This window comes from Cyprinodon tularosa, unplaced genomic scaffold (genome assembly GCF_016077235.1).
Source record: "Cyprinodon tularosa strain WSP-4 unplaced genomic scaffold, ASM1607723v1 ctg129, whole genome shotgun sequence".
NCBI lineage: Eukaryota > Metazoa > Chordata > Actinopteri > Cyprinodontiformes > Cyprinodontidae > Cyprinodon > Cyprinodon tularosa.
The window spans coordinates 603,920-620,044 of NW_024038103.1; the positions used below are offsets into that span (position 1 = coordinate 603,920).

The 16,125-nt window shown below is 39.1% G+C and overlaps 1 protein-coding gene across 2 annotated transcripts in view; it reads left to right on the top strand.

Annotated features, from left to right (window-relative positions):
- The window catches only part of LOC119777904 (bifunctional heparan sulfate N-deacetylase/N-sulfotransferase 1-like), a 70,881-nt gene extending 60,975 nt beyond the window's left edge, over positions 1-9,906 (top strand). For both annotated transcript variants that reach the window (XM_038276911.1, XM_038276912.1), the window contains exons 7-15: positions 692-820; positions 1,437-1,619; positions 2,594-2,690; positions 2,899-3,022; positions 4,595-4,769; positions 4,878-5,048; positions 6,140-6,249; positions 7,931-8,033; positions 8,121-9,906. In XM_038276911.1, the coding sequence (XP_038132839.1) occupies positions 692-820; positions 1,437-1,619; positions 2,594-2,690; positions 2,899-3,022; positions 4,595-4,769; positions 4,878-5,048; positions 6,140-6,249; positions 7,931-8,033; positions 8,121-8,240 (1,212 nt within the window). In that variant the 3' untranslated portion in view covers positions 8,241-9,906. The remainder of the gene's footprint in view (positions 1-691; positions 821-1,436; positions 1,620-2,593; positions 2,691-2,898; positions 3,023-4,594; positions 4,770-4,877; positions 5,049-6,139; positions 6,250-7,930; positions 8,034-8,120) is intronic.
- The last annotated feature ends 6,219 nt before the right edge of the window (positions 9,907-16,125 follow it).

Genomic DNA, 16,125 nt, shown 5'->3' on the forward strand with positions numbered 1-16,125 from the left:
TATATATCCACACATCCATAAATAGACAGTCCATCCATCTGTCTTTTGGTCCTTTTGTCTCCTTCCGCTGTGTGGGAGAGAATAACATCGCCTGCATGAGATGCATGTATTTTATATGACGACAGGCAGGCAGGCCTCAGCAGCAGAATGAAGAGTGACATCAGAAAGTTACACTAACTGAAATGTCAACATGCAAGCTACAAAGATCCGGCTTAGTTGATTTTTGAATAACTTGGTAAAGAAAGTATAATGGATTTGCATAAATTCATCAGGTATAAAAGAGAGCGTATCTTTTTCTTCCCAAGTTGACCTTCAGCGCTGATAAGAGGCAGCATAGCCTCAGTCCACTCTCTTTGTTGCGCCAGCGTTTAGCCGGCCTTGGCGGTCTCAGAAGTCCCTTCCCATCCTTGAGATAGTGCAGCCTGAATGGACAGTGTTCACCATTGACTGATGATTGATATTCAGCTCCCCAGACTCTCCACACTGTAAATGTATTTCCATGAATTACCATTTAGACTCACAAGAGGTTTGCTTTGGCTTGATGAGCTGAATAATAAGTATATCATTGTGAACAAACAATGCGTGTGTGGGAGGGGGTAAAACGCCCGGTGCATTGAGAGCGCCATGGCCGGCCGGCCGGCATCGTGTTACCTTGTCTTTTTTTGTGACCGTCTCTTTTCTCTTATCGCAGGTGTTGCCCCGGCAGACTTGTGGTCTTTTCACACACACCATCTTCTATAAAGACTACCCAGGCAGCCCGAACGAACTGGACAAGCTCATCAATGGGGGGGAACTCTTCCTCACCGTCCTGCTGAACCCTGTGAGTCAGCCGCTCTCCCACACACAGCACAGCCTTTGTCGTGCGCAATTTGAAACCCATTTAGACGTTGTTGCAAAGTGAAATCCAAACAGGGTGCGGGATTATGACTCAGATGTGTTTGCGTTTCGCTTTAGTAAAAAAAAAAAAAAGAAACTCTTTTAATAGAGCCAGAACACAAAGGTGTAAATAGGTTTTATTCTTCACATAGTTTTGTTTGCAGGAATAGAAAAAGCTCCGAGCTGAAGCCGCCTCAAATGCTATTCATTTTACTGAGACTTTTATAAATAAATGCTGATGGTTTTGGAGCAGTTTTATTATTTGATCTTAATTTATGAAGCCCATCTCTAAATGGGCTGCACCAAACTGCTGTGCTTTCATCTTTTTTTTTTAGTGAAAGGACTGTGCTTTAATGTTCATTTATTATTAATTCATATGCTTGTTTTTAACTTGATTTTAATACATCCAAATTTAGGTCTGAGCCTGCTCTAAAAAAGCACATTTTCTCTTTGAAGAAAATAAAATCCTCCTTAATGAATAGCAGCCACCATTTCCCAGGTTTCTGTAGACTTCCTTCTCTTTAATTAAACATTCTGTTCTTGATTCCTCCCATTCATAGATCAGCATTTTCATGACCCATCTATCCAACTATGGGAACGACCGGCTCGGTCTGTACACCTTCAAAAGCTTGGTGATGTTTGTGAAGATGTGGACCAACCTGAAGATGCAGACTCTGCCTCCCATCCAGCTGGCTCAGAAGTACTTCAGCTTGTTTCCATCGGAGAGGGATCCTCTCTGGCAGGTGAGCAGTCATGCATAGCCGGTTCAGGTTCTCCTTCTCCAACTATCTATTGACCTGAAACATTCTCTTCATGCTTTTGCCTTATTCTCACCAATAAACCTCCATCCATGCATCTTATTTTTGATACCTAGGCTGAAAAATTCTGAAATTGGATTTCAATATTTAGATTGTCTGTATATTTTTTTCTCCATAAAAGCTCCCTCCAAGCTCTTCCAATTTTTTATTTCTTTGCAGTCCATCCATGCCGTTGCCGTCCTCTGTCGAAATTTACTTATTACATTAAGCTTTATAGTCAAAAAGAAGAAGGTGCCAAAAGGAGGAAAATGTGCATGAGGATATACAGTATATACAGTGTGTCCATCTTTCATACATCCATAATATTCTTTGTTTATAATGACTTCATTCTTCTACATTTTCCTCGTGTTCGAACTGATAAAGGAAAGAAAGCATTCAGTTTGTTGGCTCCTACAGCGTGGAATCAGCTCCAGTCTGAGCTCAAGATGTCAGAGAATATTTCATTGGACTTATTTCGAGCGGTTCTTAAAGATGGACAACAAGCTTCTATCAAAAAGTGTGTCTCTGCTTTTACAATTTTTTTATTGTTTTATATTTGTGCATATGTACCAATTGGTTTTATTTTTGTAACCAGGTTGCAGAGTATTGCAGATCTCTGCCCAGGTGCCCCTTGAAAATGAGATCCAGATCTCAACGGGGTTTACCTGGTTAAATACAGAAATAAAAATATAAAAGGTTTAAACCCCTTCTCTGTATAAATATACACAAGTAATTGATTATAGATGTTTATCTTTAAAAAATAAGGTAAAGAATTCGGTATTCGGAATCCTGTGGCTGAAGATTTGCTTCATTATCATTTAACATTTCTGCCTTTCCCTTTGATTTCTACACATTAAGGGGAGACTTAATTAATCCCGATAACAACAGAAGGCTGTGTCTGTGTTTCTGTGCAACTTAAGGATCCTTGTGAGGATAAAAGACACAAGGACATCTGGTCCAAAGAGAAAACATGTGACCGCTTCCCAAAGCTGCTTGTCATTGGGCCTCAGAAGACAGGTGAGACACAGCTCTACAGCACCCCCTACAGGCTAATTTAACAATGAGGACAAGAGTTTATTATTCACCTTCAACCACACTTCCTGCCCTAGATTATAGCACTTTTTTTTCTTATTCTCCTATAAATAATGCATTTATTATACATGTAGCCAGGTAGTATATGTATATTCATTCCAGCCTTGCCCTAAATTCTTTTTTCTCCCTTCAGGAACGACAGCTCTCTACCTGTTCCTTGGCATGCATCCCGACTTGACCAGCAACTATCCAAGCAAGGAGACGTTTGAGGAGATCCAGTTCTTCAATGGACACAACTATCACCGAGGCATTGATTGGTAAGACATGTATATATCCTCCAGCTGTTGCCTCCACTCAGTCTACTGGTAGATAATAGGGGCGACAGTGGCGTCTGTTGTAGGAGTTTGCGCTGAAATTGAAGGGTTGACGGTTCAAAACCCGGCTCTGACTTTCAGTCGCATTGTGTCCTTGTGCAACTTGGGCAACTTCACCTCCAGCTACTGACCACCATCTACTGATTGTGGTCAGAGGGCCCAGTGGCACCAGTGTATGGTAGCCCTTCTACTGTCTGTGAGTCCCATGGCAGCTGTGGCTACAATGTAGCTTGCCACCATCAAAAAGAGAGGAGGCCATGATATGTCTTATTTGATTTCATGGATTTGTTCTTATTTGATTTCATGGATTTGTTCTTATTTGATTTAATGGATTTGTGCAGCATAACAAAATCCTTCAATGTCCCACAGTGTGGAAATTTGGGATCATCAGGTGTGTGCGTGCGGGGGGAATGATTGAGTACAGTGCAAAGAGCTTTTGTTAAGTCTCCTGACTTGGAAAAAAGTGCTATTTTCTGGAATTGGATTTCAATATTTAGATTGTCTGTATAAGTACAGGCCATTTACTGTTGATGCTAACACAGCATTGGTTAAAGTTTAGCTGGACGGACGCAGTCCTTAAAGGTATCGGGTTTCTCTGCTTCATCTGTTAAACAGACATGTGCTGCAGAGTTTTTGCAGATTTATTGATCAAGTAGAAGTTTGGGCTCACCTAAAAGTTGTGGCTGTATCCAAATTACTGCTGTGGCTGTAACTAGAGTTACCAGCAACCATCTTAAGACGTTGCTGTGATCTTGGATTCCTCATCTTCCTCCTGAAAAAAATATTGATTGTTTGTGAGGTTCTGGGTCTGGCATGTGTACTGGGTAAGTAGGGAATTAACAGGAATCAGAATAATAATTTTTTACATGTCGAGGTGTGACGTTTTCTGGTCGGCAGCCTTTAAACCGCTCTGGAAACGTCACAGATTGTGGGACCATGATTTCTAGTTAGAGGATAAAGGAGGTTTGACCACTGAGCTGCAGTTCGGTCCTGTTTCTTTTGCCGAGATAAGATGCTTCTGACATGTCTGTTCACGAGTGTTGTAACCAAAGGACTGTGTCTGTGACAGCTGTTACCCAGTTCTGCCTGGATACAGTCCGCTTCTTTAGCTATAGCTTCTTGCTGTTTGTCCACCATGTGAAGGATGGATCATCAGTTCAGCTGTCCTCCCATTAACCATGTCGACTGTGACAGAATATTTCTGTATTTTTTACTGATTGCAATATTCTGACATTTTTTGAAACAGAAACAGACTTTGATTTAATGCTTAAACTTGTTAGGATTCACATTTGGTGTTGGATCAAAAATGCTAACTATATGACGTCTGCAAAGCTGTTCTACTTTATTTCTCCTTCTGGTTGTTTTTTATTTTATTTTTTTTTCACTACATTTATTTGGTAAAATAATGGAGAATAGTTCTGCATTATGTTGGTTGTTCTTATGGTTATTTTATTATGTTGGGTTTTTTCCTAGATCAGAGTTTATGTCTGATTGAACTCTGTTGTTGTTTTTTAGGTATATGGAGTATTTTCCTCTGCCCTCCAACACCAGTTCAGATTACTACTTTGAGAAGAGTGCCAACTACTTTGACTCTGAAGTGGCTGCTCAGAGGGCTGCAGCTCTCCTGCCCAAAGCTAAGATCATCACCATCCTCATTAACCCAGCGGACAGAGCTTACTCCTGGTACCAGGTTTGTCACAGATCCCACACTTTCAGCTAATTACTGCATTTGAATGAAATGAAAATAATCACACTCAGGAAGTAGCTTAACACTGGAACCTGTGTCGTTCTTACACAGCACCAAAGAGCCCATGATGACCCAGTGGCCCTGAAGTACTCCTTCCATGATGTCATCACCGCAGCCCGTGATGCTCCAATCAAACTGCGGGTGCTGCAGAACCGCTGCCTGGTGCCGGGATGGTACGCCGTCCACCTGGAGCGCTGGCTGAATCACTACCACTCCAGCCAGGTAGGGATTTTTTCTCCGTGCACAATGATGGTGATTGCCGTGTAATCAGTGATGATGTGTTTCCTTGGTTACGGTGTTAATTAAATAGTGGGAGTATTGATATTCCCAGCAAGACTTTATTTTAGATCCAGCTGACCTTTAAAAAAAAACAAAAACTCTTCAGTGTTCAGGTCTGACTTAGCTTTGTAGGCTGAAGAGAAACAAGCAGGGATTAGTGGTGGGTTCAGTATTACTCAGCAAGATTCTTGGTAAATAAAACATAGCCCCAGTCGCTAAGATGGGTTCTCGTTTGGTGCAGTCTGCATTTAGCTTTTAAAGCTAAACCCTTTATATCTGAATGGGCTGAATGTTTAGTGTTCATTTAAAAAGGTGCAGGTGGTTAAAGAAGTTTTGACTTTGATTTTTACACCACACACAAAAAAAAGTAACCATGCGCTTAGAGAGCATGATCTAAAAGGAGAGAAAAACAGCAGAAAATTGGGGGTAAAAATTGTCTTGACATTTGTTTTCAAGAAATTGGCACTAAAATGCTCCAATCCTGGACGCCCCGTCGTCAAAACGTCCAGAAGACGCTTCGTGGAATAGGTCTGTGAATCAATGATTTATATTTTGAGCACTATACCCCAAAAACGATCAATAATGTTAGGGTTGGAGATATTGACTACTTGTTATTTTACTCCCAAATGTGTTTTATTGATTCATTTACCATGGCTTGCAAGAATTTCAGGGGATTTCTGTCAGCAGTTTCCACAGTTCAACAAAGATAGATGTGAAGACCTTAGGACTGCAGTTTGGCTGCCTAATGACCTGGTGTATGAGCAAAAAAAAAAAAAACATTTATAGACTGTTACAGTTGCATCATTTAGTCCAAGAGCTAATATCTGTCCTGGATTCAATACTTGCTGGTCTCTCGTTAATTGTTGTCCACCCATTTAAAGAATGCTGTTTGAGGGAAACATTCTGCTTTTAATTACAGAGCACTATGAAAAACAAAAAAGGAACGGCCTTGTTGACACAATTTCTTTTTCTATATTATACTGTTGTGTGCACAGCTGTAGTCTTCTAATGTTTGGCTTCCTGCCTCCTTGCAGCTGTTGGTTTTGGACGGACAGATGCTGAAGACAGAGCCTGCCTCGGTCATGGATAAAATCCAGAAGTTTCTTGGCCTCCCCAACGTCATCAATTACCACAAGATCTTAGCGTGAGTTGCTCCCCCTATTCAGACATTTTGCTTTTCAAATGCCAGTTTTAAAACCCAATCAGCTGCTTTTGGTACGTTTTTTCAGCCATCAGTTTCCTTTATTAGTTTTAACATCCTGTTGCCTAGGTTTTACCCAAATCATTAAATAAACCTTCTGTTTATTCTAGTCCTACAGATGCTCCGATTATGTGAAAGGAGCAATTTGAGTCTTCAGCTTTTTTCTGAAAAAACTGTTGGACATAAATAAAAGCTGCTTTGTCTTAATTTATATAATTTCCTGTGAAATGTTTATTTCAATGTTTGCAAGACATAAAAAGCAAGTTATGTGCATCAAGAGTTGACTTTGCTTTGCAGCCTTTTCTATAGTTGTACTGATGTTTTATTTATCTTTTATTTAACAAGGTTAGAATCCAGTAACACAACAAAATAATGACAGATATCTAATATATGTTTCATGCAATCAGCTTGTTATTTGCTTAACGGGTGTGAGGCTGGTTTTGTACCCACAATACTTTGGGATAATAGAATTTGATTTGTTTGAAACATTAAAAAAATGCTGATAACTGATTAAAACCAACACTAAAAGGTGAACATTGTGGAATAAATAAATATTGATTAATATATACAATGAGAGTTCGGGCTGGGAAATGTACACTTTAAAGCTACAGTGTGTAATAATTACAGGGATATACAGTCAGAAATGTAATATATTATACATAACTATGTTATTTATCATAATCTACGAGCTCAGCCTCTTAACCTTAATATTTGCGTTGCCTTAGAATTCGTTATTTATAATTACATAGGAGCGGGTCTCGCAGCCATGGAGGCAGACATCTTTGCGCTACGGCAGCGCAGAGCCAACAAACTAGCGATTGCGACATCGCCCATTACGCTCGAAAGTAACTACGGCAAGTTGAGAGAGATGAACTGAGACGGTACTGAACAATAGATGGCAGTATTATGCCTGAGAATACTATCTGTAAAATTATCTATGTAAACAAACCTCATCACTTGAGAAGGTAGGTGATGCGGACATCGTGGAAGACATTTTGTCCCGTAACGCTCGCCGTACTGTTGGGGGGGAGAAGCGGTGGTCTGCAGTCTGGATGTTAGATGTTGCTAAAAATTACACACTGTAGCTTTAAATTTTATCATGATATCTGGTGATATTATCATGATAATGATAGAAGTGACTTAAATAAATAAAAAACATGACTTTTTCACAGTCTTTCTTGGTACCTGTATGGCTGTGGTTGCTTACCTCAGTGATCATGGTCTCACAGTCACAAATAATACTCCAGAAGAATAAACATATTTAAATTTGGCTTCTTCAGGACTCTAGTTAAAAAATGAAAAAAAAAAAGGAAGTAGGATTTCTATCACTAAAAATCTCATAGGAATCGCACTTTAATCTTATTCTTCAAATTTGTCAATTTACCAATGGAAGAAAAATTAAAGAAACTTCTTGAAATTAATCCTGTTCTTAGAGTTTTCTATCAATTCTAATTTATTATTTGAATCAAATTTGTGATCTTGACTAGAAACTAAACAAAAAAAGGATTCGATAAATGTCCACCCCAACTGAAAATACAAATAAAACATTTTATTTTTTAAGCACAGAGGATTCATTATCTTCCTATTTTGTCCATCATTGGCCTCTTTTATCCATTATGTTCAGGTTTGACCCCAAGAAAGGCTTCTGGTGTCAGCTGCTGGAGGGAGGAAAGACCAAGTGTCTAGGAAAGAGTAAAGGACGCAGATACCCTGACATGGACCCTGAGGTAGGATCCGCTCCTAAGAAGAACTTTAATAATACAGGTCTGCTTTCTGTGAGTTGCTTACATCTATTTTCTTCCTGTATCTTCCAGTCTCAGGAGTTCCTCAGGGACTATTACCGGGACCACAACATTGAGCTGTCTAAGCTGCTCTACAGGATGGGTCAGCCGCTACCCAGCTGGCTCAGAGAAGAACTGGTCCACACCAGGTAGCAGCACCGCTGCAGGATGAAACCACAGCTCTACGCTCCTGAAACTCTGCTCCACCCCACAGAGCTCACAGGTCTGAGAGAGACCGGGAAGACTGTAGCCGGGCATTGAGATATGAACACGGCGTTCTGAACATGAAGTCGAAGATTCTCTTAGTGAAGAGCAGACTGGATTCAGGACTGCCCTAAAACTAGATCCTGAGGATTTCAGTACGACTCGGTGACGCACAGCAGGGTCCTCCAGTGTTTGATCATCCCAGTCTCATTAATCAAACTATCACCGCATAAACTTTGTTTGCCCGAGACTGGAAAAAAAATCTAAACAAACAAAAAAGAACTTTGGGCCATTTTTTTTCTCCGAGTTCTGCAAACAGGTGACAGACGTAAACACTATCACTTGTCCTGAGTGATGAGACATGATGTTTGGACAGCAGTACATGGAGCAGCACAGTGTCGAATCAATGAATGGCAGCATGATGGACTTGTTGATTCAAGCTACTTTTGATAGGAGTGAATGAGCGGTAGGTGAGGACGCGAGGAGTCCTGACTCAGGCTGCATCTTGTAGCTTTCCTCGAAAGGCCTTGGTAGAATCTAGTTATTGCATTTACAAGTGCCAGGACAGAAACTATCGTCAAACTATCAACCTCTTGGATTTTTTTTAGGGTTTTTATTTTCTTTGTTTGGATCCGCTCCTCTTATTTTTATTTTTTCGTCTGATTTTAACATTTCTTTAGTGCTGACGGAAATGCACATTTGTTAGAATGTACCAAAACTAAACCTGTTTGAGGAGTCGTTTCCACACGAGCAGGACGTGCAGTAACATTATCGGCCCAGCCTGCTTCGGGGTCTGCTTCACGACCACCGAGATGTCCGAGGCGGGATCAGCAGGACGGAAAGCACAAAGGCACTCTGGGAGGAGCGTCCACCCTGATCGAACAGGTTAACTGGAAAGCACACTAACTTGATGGTTCCTACTGCAATCTGTGAAGAAGATCATAAGCTAACTACTGTATGCATGGTCCTACAGATTGTGTACAGAAGAAAAAAAAAGTGCATTTCAAAATGTTAGCTTTTTTTTTGTTTTTATTTAGTTTTTAATTTCACTTACAATAGGAGTGTAGATCTGGGAGGAAAAAATAAAAACAGACCAACAGAACTCTGGGTGTTTCCATACGGACGTTTGGGTGTAGGTCAAGGTGTTACCATTGCAACTAGGTGTTCATGGGTAACAAAAAAAGCTGCTTTTACTGCAATAGTTTTGTACGTTGTTCAGATGTAATTACGACGCACACAACGGTTTGTCATTTCCTGACTTTGTAATGTACATAAAGCCCTCAGTAGACCTAAATTATTGAATGTTTTTGGGTTTCACCCTCCCGTCAGCCTGTTGTCGTAGCGTTAAAAGACGTCAGTGGTGCGCTGAGGGGAGGTTCGAATCCTTTCATCATGCAGAAGTGTTTCCTCTCACGTCCTCTCACTGCCAACTGTTATTACAAAAGTGCAGAATTTTCTCCATATATAAAGTATTAAACACATAACAGCAACGATGGTACTAATATCCTGGACTGTATGATACAGATTTGTAATTGTTGTCAATAATTTTTACAGTGTAACTAATATTGTCGGTGCTTTTTAATTTGCAAATAAAACACCACTGTATTTTTCATTAGTTGGAGCTTTGTTGCCTCATTTTTTTGGTGCAGGGATCCTTAGAATTATTTTGAAAATCAAGCTTTTATTAGAGTGTTAACTCTGAGGTGGGAAGAAATTGTGTAAAAAAACTTTTTGTAGAAATTGAAATGAGCTGTAATTAAAGTCGTGAGCGAAATGGAGTGTTTCTAACAGCTCTGCACATTTCGAGCAGGAAATATATATAAATATATATATATATATATAATCTTTGCATCTCTCCATCAGATTAGCTTGGAGAGTTTCTATGAATTGCACTTTTCAAATCAGATTCTGATTTAGATTTTTATTTTTTAGACTCTTATTAAGATAAATTTGCTTCACACCCAGCATTTTATTATTTGATTTCACCATGACTCTCTCACACTGACAGCAGGTAAATAGGACAGATCTTGCAAACTCCACAGTATTTACATCTGCATATCTTCCCAAAGGGCAGATCTGACCAGCTTCTCATTGCCTGCTAAAGCAAAATCTCCCCACAGCTGACGGAGGCATGCCCAGGGTGATATGCAGTTACTGTTCCTCCGCTTATAGATCACGTTTCTCTACTGCATTCATTAAGATCTTAAGGCAAAGTACAGAAAATTAACTTATTACAACAATCATTGCCACTGTTTCATGAAGTGTGCTAAAAGTTGTCTTGTCAACAGTTACTCCCAGCTGAGCAACAGATCTCTGCAGCTCCTCCAGAGTTACCAACTCTCCATACCAAGCATTTCAGTTCTAATCGAATGACGATATTAGATTAGATTAGAATTAACTTTACTGTCATTACACATGTACAGGTACAAGGCAACAAAATGCAGTTTAGGTCTAACCAGAAGTGCAATAGTGGCAAATGCAGGATAAATAATGGTTCCATAAATACAGGACGTGGGTATTTCTACTGAATGAGTATAGAGATTAATACTATTATAAATAATGAATATAGATCACTAGTGTTATGAACTAAATTTACAGCTGGATATGTACCGAATATAATATACAGATGGATATTACTATTAAAAAAAGGTTTTTACAGTTATGTACAATAGCATAATATACAGATGGGTTTTACTATAAAATGAATAGAGTTTGGCCAGAAGCTATCTTAAAGTGCAGTGGAAGGCAATTGCATATTACAGTTAAAGTATGTTATTGCAGATGTAAATGTAAACAATTGGTGCTGTGAATAAGCAGTCGGCAGTGCAAATATATTGGTCTGGGTAGGTTTGCAGTTGTACGATACTTTAGAATTTTATCATATCTCTTTTTTTTTCTATTGCTTCTGTTTCTAGCTCCTATTCCTTCGCCTTTTGCAAGGTTAACAGTAAAAACTATCAGAGTAGGAAAAAAGGTACGGACTGCTGTACTGAATCCAGACTGCCTGCAGCCTTTATTCACTCACCTGCCTTGACATACTGTACATATGAGCTTAAGTAACTTCCCATTCCTAACCGATCAGGGTTCAATATAATGTAGGTCCACCCTTTGCAGATAGAACAGCTTTATCTTTTCTGGGAAGGCTCGCTACGAGGTTTAGGAGTGTTAACGGGAATTTTTGCACGCTCTTCCAGAAGCGCATTTGTGAGGTCACAGACTGATGTTGGACAAGAAGACCTGGCTCTCAGTCTATGTTTAACCCAAAGCTGTTCTGTAGGGTTCAGGTCAGGACTGTATGCAGGCAAGTCAAGTTCATCCACACCAAACTCTGCCATCGATGTACTTATGGAATGTCTTGGCATGCTGGAGCATTCAGAGTTCCTTTCACTGGAACTAAAGGACCAGGCCAGGCACCAGAAAAACAACTCCACACCATAACCCCCCCTCCACAAAACGTTAAACTTTGCGCAGTGCAGTCAGACTAGTACTGTACTACTGGCAACAGATAAACCCAAACACATCAATCAGATTTCCAGGTGGAAATTCATCACTCCAGAGAATGCGTCTTCACTGCTCTGGAGTCCAGCGGTGATGTAATTTACAACAATGACACTTTGCATTGCACTTGGTGATGCATGTGTTGGATGCAGCTGCTCTACCATGAAGACTCCTTCCATGAAGCTCACTGTTCTTGCACTAATCTGAAGGCCACATGACGTTTGGAGGTGTGTAGGGATTGACTGCAGAAAGTTGGTGACATCTTTGCACTACGTACCTCAGCATCTGCTAATCCCGCTCGGTCAGTTTACGTGTGGTATCACTTTGTGGCAGAGTTGCTGTCCCTCCAAAACACTTCCAATCAATCCAATTGTTATGTCTCTAGCTGAGTCTAGGGGGTATAAGGGACCAACATAAATTTAGACAGGGAATAAAGGAGTCAAAATGGCATTTTAAAAGTTTTATTCTGCCGTTTCTTTTAAATAAGTTATGGTAAAGGCTTCAGGGAGAGCCCAGGACAAAATAACAAACAAAACAACCCTAAAGAAAAAAGAAAAGTGGACTTACTTAACTCAACATGAAACCAAAATATACAAACCTATGAAATAAGCTACCTAACCAACACATAAACTGGAGAAAAATGGGGTTAAACAGAAAGGAAGCTCTCCCCTACAAAAACCATTCAAGCAGGTTTACATGGTCACAATCTTAACTGCCCATTAGATTTTACAATTAACACAGAGGTGTATGGCAGACAAATGGCTCAAAGGCCCTTCACATGCCTTAAATAGGTTATCTTGATTGGACAGACTCAGGAAGCAGCAGCCAGTCTTAAAGGCGAAGCCTAAAACAGAGCAAGCTGTTAATTGGATGCAAGAACAAAAACAACATCCATCTTCGGGGTGTAACACCAATCCACTTTATTTATATAGCACATTTAACTACAGCAAATGTTTCCAATATGCTGTACTTAAAAACAAACAAAAAAACCAACACACACAAAAAAAGCAGTAAGAGTTTAAAATAAGTAAAAAGGACACAGAGGACCACTCATTTATGTAGGGGTAAAAGCCAAAGATTCAAAGTGGGTCTTAAGACGAGACTTAAAACCCTCCACTGTGGAGGCTGTTTGTATATTAGGGGCAAAGTATTTCAAAGTCTGTGGCAAACTGCAGAAAAGGCTGTCCCCTCTGGTTTTGACCCTCTTCTTGGGCACTGTATGCTGAAAATGGCCCTCAGACCTCAGCGCACGTCCGGGAGAGTAAATCTGGAGTTAGTCTGTAATGTATTGAACAGCCAACCCATTCAAAGCTCTTAATGCAAACAAAATAAGAATAAAATTAACAAAATCATATAAAATCAATTCTCAAACCAACATGGAGCCAGTGCAGAGATGCAACAATTGATGTGATGTGTTTATGTCTGGTTCCAGTTAGAAAAAAAGAGCCGCTGCTTTTTGGACTAACTGTAGACGAGAGAGAGCTTGTTGGCTAATGCCTGAATAAAGTGCAATCCAGTAGTCCAGACGGCAAGAGATAAAAGAGTGTAAAACCAGCTCAAAGAGGTTAAAAGATAAAAATGGTTTTACCTTAGATAACAGATGGAGATAATAAAAACACAATTTTAAAATTAGGCTTATTTGTTTCTACTTCCATTTACATTAGCATGTGTCACACAGAATACATGTAAAGACATGATTTATGTTTGATAAACGCTGTGAGTTGGGCTGTGCCTATAAATCATGTCTCACAAAGGATAGTCGTCGACATGTGGCTCCCGGTGGTGGATAGGAACATCTGTAGGTCCCTTTGCTAACTGAACTACGATATGAAGCATACTGCTTTTCCTACCTCCTTCCTTATTGCGGGCACTATTCAGACAGCACTTATCCAGCTGACTATCGACACATTCCTGCTTTGGTTTAAGTGTCCTTACCAATTTGCGCTATTCGGAAGCAGCCTTGGAACCTGCCCTTCTTGTTGATGACCTTTATTTCTGCTGTAAAGCTTTTAGGTCTGAGGTCTCCTTCCATTACAGCCTTGCAAATAATGTAATATTTATGCACTAATAATCTTTATTGTTCTTGTGTAACATTCTAAGATAATACATTTTCAGCTTTAATTAGGTATAAGCCATATTCTGCAAAGTAAATAGCAAGAACTGCTTTATTTTTTGATAGTTCACCAATTACAACAACACTGAAATGGTTGTTGGTATAAATTGGTAAAATGTAAACAGTATGAATTCAGTAGGATTTGAAACGGGTTTCACAATCAGAGTGCAGACTTTTATTTTTTTTATGAATTAAATTAATTAGTAATTCAACATTTTATTGGGCATTACCCTAAAGATGCCTTGGAGCCAAAGTAAAATGCATGATCATAACATCCGGATAAATTTAGAAATTCCAGGAATCGCCATGAATACGCAGCTCTCAAAAAGATGCAAATGGCTTAATGCAAAGTGCAACTTGTTTGCGACGCCTCAGGATAAGATTCAGTCAATGTGTCGCTTTGGTTTATAGCACATTATCTGTATGAAGGGTTGAGTGTGTGTGACAGCAGGGCCTCTGAATGTTTCTGGGTCACTGCTAAAACATCTCAGGTTTTCTGCAGCATCCACATCAATGACTCAATTTCAATCAATGCCATATTTAGCAGAAATAAATGCCAAAGAAGAGACGACAAACTAAATGCAAAAAAATGGAGACACATCAGAGGATGAGATCAAATGGTTTTATACATAAGAAGTATTATAAATCATTTTTGAAATACATGTACAACATCTAACGCTCCCTCAGGAGGAAATCGCATCAAACAGATTTATAAGCTTTTTTTTTTTTTAGTTTGATGAGAGTCCCTCTGGTTAAACTTTGAATTTACTTTGGCTCATATTCATGATTCTGTTTTGGGAAACAGATTTAATAACAGCTGTGACAGATACACTTTCCTTACTCATTAAACATAAAGCAGGCAGAGCAATGATGCATTTAGGGGCAGAGAATTCTTGAATCCCTAAGCTGGTTTAAAGGAAATTTAGCTCATCTGTTTTCACTTCCTGCTCAGAACACTCTAAGAAGTAGACCCGACTCATTTCCTCAAAATCATAGGTCAACACGACACAACACAGGTTGTGATCTGATATGAGAAAGTGAAATTTGTTATTTCCACCCTGTCACTACAGTATTACTTTAACCTAATGTTCAGTAAGTTTAAATATCGAGCATAATTTCCTTTCTGTAAGGAAATCCCCTAAAAGTAGAGAAGCTATCTGATTACATGTTAGTTCACCAGGAATTCTCTGGAAATTCAGACACTTTTTGAGGGAGATTTTCAAATGAATCGCCATAACTGATCTGCAACAAAGAGCAAAACTAAAATACAACCACTGCTGATTGCTTTAATCTTTACCTCAAAAGAGCTTTTTTTTTTCGCCAAGAGACTTTTATGTAACCCTGTAAAGAGGTTTTCATCACTGGTCTAATGATTTTCTGAAGGTCTTTTGCAATTTCCTTTGGATTTTGCTTTTCATTTATTATGCAGTCCCTGATGATTCCATAATATTGTGTATAGAAAATGCAAAAGAAGAAAGGGGAGGGGGGGGATGATCTTTTATGGCAGGTGAGCGATAGCTGAACAAAGCTTGACGGAAAAAAAAGCAGCTTAAACTTGACAAAGAATCTTAGAAAAGCCTCATCTTGGCCAGGTTTGTCATACAGGTACAACAACCTTTGTTAGTTAAACGGATTCTCTTTTAGAGGAAAATGGAGATTTTTGTGACAACAATATTCATTTCAAAAAAATCAAACTGCTCAAGCGAGAACATTTGTCTCTAATTCAAACACAAAAACATTTTAACATTAAATGAGATATTTATAATGACTATGATTAATATTTTACTATTTATGATCCCAGAATTATTAATAGTCCTGGTTAATTTACATTGAAATTCATTTGAGTTTAACATGTGTCTTCTGAATTGAAGTAAAATGGAGGTTTTGGATTAACCCTAACCCAACGTGAATCCAATAGAAGATCTGTTGAGGGAGCTACAGATTAGGGTGATGGTAAGGAGGCCTTCTAACCTTAAAGACCTTAAAACAGCCATGTGAATATGTGAAAAAAGATGTTCAACAGTTATACGGAGGGCTCATTACTGAGAACTGTAAAAATTGTAAAAAAAACAAAAAAAAACATAATATTTCTCTCATAATCTATACTTCTTTTTATTGTTGTATTATCATTTGGGTGATACTCTTACATTTCCCTGACATAGCAAGTAGCTTGAAATAATTTAGAGATCCATCACAGTCATTTTAGCCACCTTCCAGCTACAT